The 7163-nt window shown below is 36.0% G+C and overlaps 1 protein-coding gene and 1 pseudogene across 1 annotated transcript; both read left to right on the top strand.

Moving 5' to 3' along the window:
• Positions 1-377: 377 nt before the first annotated feature.
• On the top strand, positions 378-3065 carry LOC111790366 (annotated as a pseudogene).
• Positions 3066-3880: 815 nt separating this feature from the next.
• LOC111789905 lies at positions 3881-4865 on the top strand. Its single transcript, XM_023670623.1, has 3 exons — positions 3881-4009; positions 4063-4410; positions 4494-4865. The coding sequence occupies exons 1-3, from the start codon at positions 3881-3883 to the stop codon at positions 4863-4865; spliced, it is 849 nt and encodes a 282-aa protein (XP_023526391.1).
• Positions 4866-7163: the final 2298 nt, after the last annotated feature.

Below are 7163 nucleotides of genomic sequence, written 5' to 3'. Positions count from 1 at the left end.
GTTTTTTTTTTTTTTTTTTTTTTCTCTACAATTTTATAAATTTTGTGTTGTATGTTCTTTAATTCATTAAATACACTAATTGTTATTGAAATTCAAATTTTATTTTTAAAACAAAGACTAAAATAATTATATTTGTGAGTGATGAAAATAAATATGGTATAGATTTAGAGAGAAAATAAAACAATGTAAAAAATAAAAATAAAACAAGCTTGCTTCTTTTTTGTTTGTTCAATAAAACAGCTGCATTGGCACCCTTTGAAACGTGTCCATTCACCTCCACCACCACCACTCTCTCCCAACTATTTGTCACTTTTCTCTCCCAATTTTTGAACCTTCTTTAACAAAACCCCAAAACAATCACCGCTTGCCCTCTCCTTCTCTTTTTTCTCTGCTCTTTCTTTTTCTTTTCCTGTCCATGAGGGAACCACCTCACCGAAATTCTCAAACTGTTGCCACCGCCGTAACCTCCCCGAGGAGCCGCCGGATGGATTGGTTGATGGTGTTGGTGCTCATGTTTATGTATGTTGGGATATACTTAATCCACCCATTTAAACGTTTTGTGGGGAGAGATGTGATCGCCCATCTTAAATATCCATTGATGTCTGTCACTGTTCCATTTTGGACTGTTCCAGTAAGTCATCTCTACTTGTTTTGTTCCGTGAGCTTGTAAACCAGTAGAATAAGTCACTAACTTTTTTAGTAACTTCACGAGAATTATTAGTAGACTTAGTGAAATTGTGGACCAAGTTATATGGTCGTGGACTAAGTTTTATGTTTTAATTAGGAAGATCGCTAGTAGTTCCTAATTTGAAGAGAAAGTTTAGGAAACTAAGTTAGTGCTTTCTCCACTATAAATACTCGGGAGAAGTATGCTTTCTTTGCAACAGCACAACAAAAAAGAGAATTCAAATTCAAAAGTTAAATGCTTAAGGTTTCATTTGCCACTCGTACTTGTTTCGACATAATTTCGATCGTGAGTCAAATCCAACATGTTTTTTACATTCAACTATAAACTATATTTGCTCAATTTGAGCTAGCTTAGTAAATAAAACACCAATCATCGTTCCACAGGTCAACAGTCCTAATTTATTCGTTATATTTAAAATTTTATAAGATTTCATTTTTAAAGTTGAGCTAAAATTACAAGAACATTTTGATTTAGAAAGGAAACTAAAAACAAGTATTTTAATAGATACTGAAAAATGTATCCTTTGAGGAAGAAAGGAGAGCCTGATAATTATTTAGTATATTGCATGGTGGTGTTAGTTGTATGCAGTTGTGGTACCAATTGCAATCTTTCTGTTGGTGTATATGCGTAGGAGAGACCCCTATCATCTTCATAATGCGATTTTAGGTGATTATGCATCAAATTTGTTTAAACCTTTTGTTTTTGCTTAATCTGTGGCTGAGCTTCTAATATGGATCACTGCAGGCATTCTCATCTCTGTGCTCGTAACAGGAGTTCTCACCGAAACAACTAAAAATGCTGTTGGTTGGCCACGCCCCGACTTCTTTTGGCGTTGCTTTCCCGATGGAAACGAAGTACGTACGCTTGTTGCTTCAAAACATGACATATTGAAACCTATTTAAATGGGGATTTGTAGAAAGGTGTATGTAAGAGATCCCACTTGGTTGGGGAGGAGAACCAAACATTCTTTACAAGAGTGTGGAAATTTCTCCTTAGTAGACGCGTTTTAAAAACCTTGAGGAGAAGCCCGAAAAGGGAAAACCCAAAGATGGGTGTGAAAACCTCTTCTTAGCGGACGCATTTTAAAAACATTGAGAGGAAGTCCGAAAGGGAAAGCCCAAAGGTCTGACCCTTGAGATTTAATCAAATTGCATTTTGAATGTTATTCATTTGTTATTTCTTTAGGTTTACGATCGAATGGGAAACGTCGTATGCCATGGGAAGAAAAGTTACGTGTTGGATGGGTACAAGAGTTTCCCAAGTGGTCATGCTTCATGTAGGCAAAAACATGCACTTTTTCTTCCCTTCACTCAACTCATTACCAATTTCAAGTCATTCCATCATATAGCTCCTAAAATATTGCCATGGAAATAGTTTTAAGCACACAAAAAAGGGTTTTGTAAGAAAAGAATGGTTTTGTTGGCAGGGTCATTTGCTGGTCTTGGTTTTCTTTCATTATATTTATCAGGAAAGCTGAAGGTATTTGATCATGGAGGCCATGTGCAAAATTACTTGTGGTTCTCTTCCCTTTGTTGGTTGCTTATGTTGTTGGGATCTTTATGGTGAATGACTATATGCATCATCCCCAAGATGTCTTTTTTGGTTCTCTCATGGGTAAGTGCTTATAACTATTCTTTGTTTTCCTTTATGAATGGAGAAAAATGAAAAGATATTGAAGACAATGTTATGGATGACCATTGTTTTTGCAGGTCTTTTAGTGGCCACTCTTGTTTATTTTCAGTTCTTTCCATCCCTATTTCATCATCATCATCAAGGTAAGATTTCTCAAAGCTTCTTTGATTTCTGAAGCCTTTAGAATGATGTCTTTGGTTTTCATGTAGATGTTTTCGTCTCGACTTCAGAACAATCTCGAACGAATGATCAAACAAGCGACATTCCAGTGAATGTTGTTGATAGGTCGATAGACATCGAAGCCCCTGCCCCCCTCGAAAGTAGAGAGAGGTGACTTCATATAAAGTAGAAAGACTTATCATTTTCTCGCCTCCAGACAAAATAGAAGAACAAGGTTTCAAACTCAACTCACTTGGCGTAATTATAGTTACATTTTGTTTCGTGTTCATTTGATTAATTTATTTAGGACGAACTTTTGCATATAACAGCTAGATGAACATATATATGTGTGTGTGCGCGCGCATCAATCGAGAACATTAAGAATGGTCTTGTTTTGTAGGGAACAAGCTCACCGGCCTCTCTTATACATTTGGGGGACTACATAAATCATATTTGTATGAGTACGTGTGTGTATATATATATATGATTGGAAACAATCCATTTGTTTCAAGATCACTATTACTGAATTAAGGGAGATGTACATTTGTTTTGGTTAGAATTAGTCTATACATACTTATATATGAGTTGTTGGGACACGTGAATAATTGGATACATGAATGTACACGAATCCATACATGAGTAACACTAAAAATGTCTCATCTCTAGCTCCTACTTAACACTACAAACATCAAATTTTGAGATATTCAAATAAATATTTACAAGGACAAAAATATTTACAAGGAGAAAAGAGGACAAAATTGTAGAAGTGGTAAAAAGAGAATCAAATTAACACTAGACTCTAGACTTTAGGCTAGAAATCCGAACAAATCATCCGAACCGAAGGTATATAACTGAAGCTTGGCAAACTTGGGAGTTTAACCTGCATGTAAACAACCCATGCAAACACAACCTAGTTTAGCTTCACGTCTCAGCCCAATCCAGCTCTTAGCCAACCCAGCATCCTCACAACTCACAATCAGCATTCGGTCCTGTTGAAGGGTCACTTGTAGATACATGTATGAATAGATATATGTTGAAGGGTCACTTGTACATATATAGATACATGTATGAATAGATACATGCAGGTCCATTAGTTCATAATTAATGAGGTACATTACTTTTGGATAATGAATGATATTGGGCAATGTCCCAAATTACTTATATATATGTATTGGATAATGAATGATATTGGGGAATGTCCCAAATTATCTATATATATATATATATATATATATATATATATATATATATATATATATATATATATGGCATTGGTGGAATAGAGAAAATCAATTAAGCATTCCTTCTTAGTTATACAAAGTTCTCTTCTTCCAAAGAATTCTACCAAATTTCTCTATTGTCATCAACAACTGGTATCAGAGCGATCTTGCAGCAGTAAGAATGGCAACAGAAAGACAAGTTGATAACATCATTCAACCCGCTATCTCGAGATTCAATAGTCACTATGATCATTGGACAATGTTGATGGAAAATTTCCTCAGATCAAAGGAGTTCTTTGATATGGTGGAGGTGGGTTATGCAGAGCCAAATGAAGGCAAGGAACTCTCAGTTGTGTTCAACAGCAACAGTTGACAGCATCGAAGTTGAAGGATCTGAAGGTTAAGAACTACTTATTCCAGTTCATTGATCGGACTATCTTGGAAACGATGCTTCAGAAGAAGACATCTAAGGAAATTTGGGATTCAATGAGGAGGAAGTATCAAGACTCAACGAGAGTAAAGCGTGCTCAACTTCAAGCAGTTAGAAGAGACTTTGAAATTCTCCAAATGCAAAAGGGAGAAACGGTGAATGATTATATTGACAAGGTTATGAGTCTTGCAAGTAAAATGAGGATGCATGGTGATTCAATCACGGATGTTACGGTTGTAGAAAAGATTTTGCGATCTCTAACTCCAAAGTTCGATTACATTGTATGTTTTTTATTGCAGAAGCAAACAATGTCGAAGAGATGAAAATATATGAACTTCAAAGCTCCTTGCTAGTGCATGAGTAGAAGCTTAATCGCACGAGTGCAATGGAGGAGATGACAGCCTTAAAGATATCCACACCAAGTGAAACTTCAAGCTCCAGAGGTAGAGGGCAAAGAAGAAGTAGAGATCGTGGAAGAGGCGGTCAAGAAAGAAGTGGGGATGTTGGCAGGTTAGCAGATCTAGTCAGAGACAATTATGACAACAAAGACAAGAGACATTTTGATAAGTCTAAGGTAGAATGCTACAGATATGGACGCCTTAGACATTACAGGAATGAATGTTATACTAGGCTCCAAAAGGATAAAAGAGACGAATCCAACTTTGTCCAGAAAAGAGAAGAAGAAACATTGTTAATGTCATTCCATGCTATGAAGGTTGCAGATCAAGGTGTGTAGACTCTGGATGTAGCATCCATATGACAGATTGTAAGGAATTCTTCTCAACTCTGGATGAAAATTTTTGTACTACTGTTTGTCTTGACAACAATGCAACAGTCTAAGTGATGGGGAAAGGAACAGTAGATATCAAGACTAGAAATGGTTTTGTAGAGTCAATTTCTAATGTGTTTTACATTCCTGATCTGAAGGTCAACTTGCTTAGTATCGATCAAGTGCAAGAAAAAGGGTGTATGATCACATTTCAAAATAATGAATGTGAAATTTATGACTCCAGAAGAGGATCGATTGCTAAGATGCAGAACCACCAACTGCGTATATTCATTGACGTTAAATGTCGTTGCAAGAAGTTTGATGGTGAAGAAAGAAGATACCAATTGGCTTTGGCATTTTAGGTATGGTTATCTACACTTTGGGTTAAAGACGTTGTCTTCAAAGAAGATGGTGACTGGGTTGCCAAACATCACTCCTCCAATAGAAATTTGTGAGAGCGGTGTGGTAGCAGAGCATGAAATGAAAGAAATTCTTTTCCATCTAGAAAATCGAGAAGAGATCAAGCAATTTTGGAGTTGGTGCATTCTAACATATGTGGTCCGATCTCTCCAACATCAAATGGTAACAAGAAATATTTCATGACCCTTATGATGATTTTAGTACAAAAACATGGACTTATTTCTTGCACGCCAAATCAGAAGCCTTTGATTGCTTCAAGAAATTTTGTGCTACTATGAAGACGGAAACTTGAAGAAGAGTCGAGGCTTTTAGAACTGACAGAGGTGGAGAGTTCTGCTCGAACAAGTTTATTAAGTTTTGTGAAGAGAAAGGCATAAGGAGGCAGTTGACAGCAGCATACACACACAACAAAATGGTGTTGCCGAAAGAAAGAACAAGACCATTCTCAACATGGTTCGAAGTTTGCTAAATAAAGGAGAAGTTCCGAAGGAATTATGGCCAGAAGCTGTTGTGTGGTTCGTTTACATTCTCAACCGGAACTGTAAGGATTCGGATTTTTTATTTTTTTTATCTATTGTAGATTTTATTTTTGCTGCCAAAATGAAAAGATATTATGCTGCATTTATTGTCGCTGGAAAATGTGCGATTTCTGACAAGGAAGTTACTACCTTAATGGAAAAGTCGTAAAGATCTTTTATATNGAAATTTTGTGCTACTATGAAGACGGAAACTTGAAGAAGAGTCGAGGCTTTTAGAACTGACAGAGGTGGAGAGTTCTGCTCGAACAAGTTTATTAAGTTTTGTGAAGAGAAAGGCATAAGGAGGCAGTTGACAGCAGCATACACACACAACAAAATGGTGTTGCCGAAAGAAAGAACAAGACCATTCTCAACATGGTTCGAAGTTTGCTAAATAAAGGAGAAGTTCCGAAGGAATTATGGCCAGAAGCTGTTGTGTGGTTCGTTTACATTCTCAACCGGAACTGTAAGGATTCGGATTTTTTATTTTTTTTATCTATTGTAGATTTTATTTTTGCTGCCAAAATGAAAAGATATTATGCTGCATTTATTGTCGCTGGAAAATGTGCGATTTCTGACAAGGAAGTTACTACCTTAATGGAAAAGTCGTAAAGATCTTTTATATTCTGATAAGATAAGGAAATCAACTACAAGGGGGGTAAGATTCGGATTACCTTGTTGATCGAATATCTCAAGGCAAGAACACTTGATTGAGATTCGAATCACTCCACAAGCAAGATCGATCATGTCTAGCTTGAATGACTCTTGTTGATCAAATATCTCAAACACTTGTTTGAGATTCGAATCACTCCACAAGCAAGATTGATCATGTCGAGCTTGAATGATTCTACATGCAATCTAAACTACATAGAATTGCAAAGAAACTTAGCCATTGGCTAAAGAAGAGCACAAATGCTTCTTTTTATATATTTTCCAAGTCTACCTTACAAATACAACATACATGGCTTTATATAGCCTCAAAAATGAAACTACTAAAGGTATTCCAAGAGTTGTAACATTCCTACTTTATGGCCATAATTAGCCATTATGTAAATGTAACCGAAATTAAATAAAAAGTCTTAAAATACAATAACTCTAAATTACTCTAAATTGTAACCCACCCAAAATTTACAACAATCAAACTTCATTCTTCTTCAATGTAGCATGAGTTGAAACATCTTTTGATAATTTTGACAACTTTTTCTTCACATCTTCATTGAAGTATATTGTATGATTGATGTCTCTTGGTTCATATCATATTCTCATATTCAACTCTCCTCCTTCCTTGGAAACGACTTTGACTCTCCAAACTTTTTGGGTTTGCGAG

Source organism: Cucurbita pepo, chromosome LG03 (genome assembly GCF_002806865.2).
Source record: "Cucurbita pepo subsp. pepo cultivar mu-cu-16 chromosome LG03, ASM280686v2, whole genome shotgun sequence".
NCBI classification, from domain to species: domain Eukaryota; kingdom Viridiplantae; phylum Streptophyta; class Magnoliopsida; order Cucurbitales; family Cucurbitaceae; genus Cucurbita; species Cucurbita pepo.
This window is presented reverse-complemented; position numbering and strand designations above follow the sequence as displayed.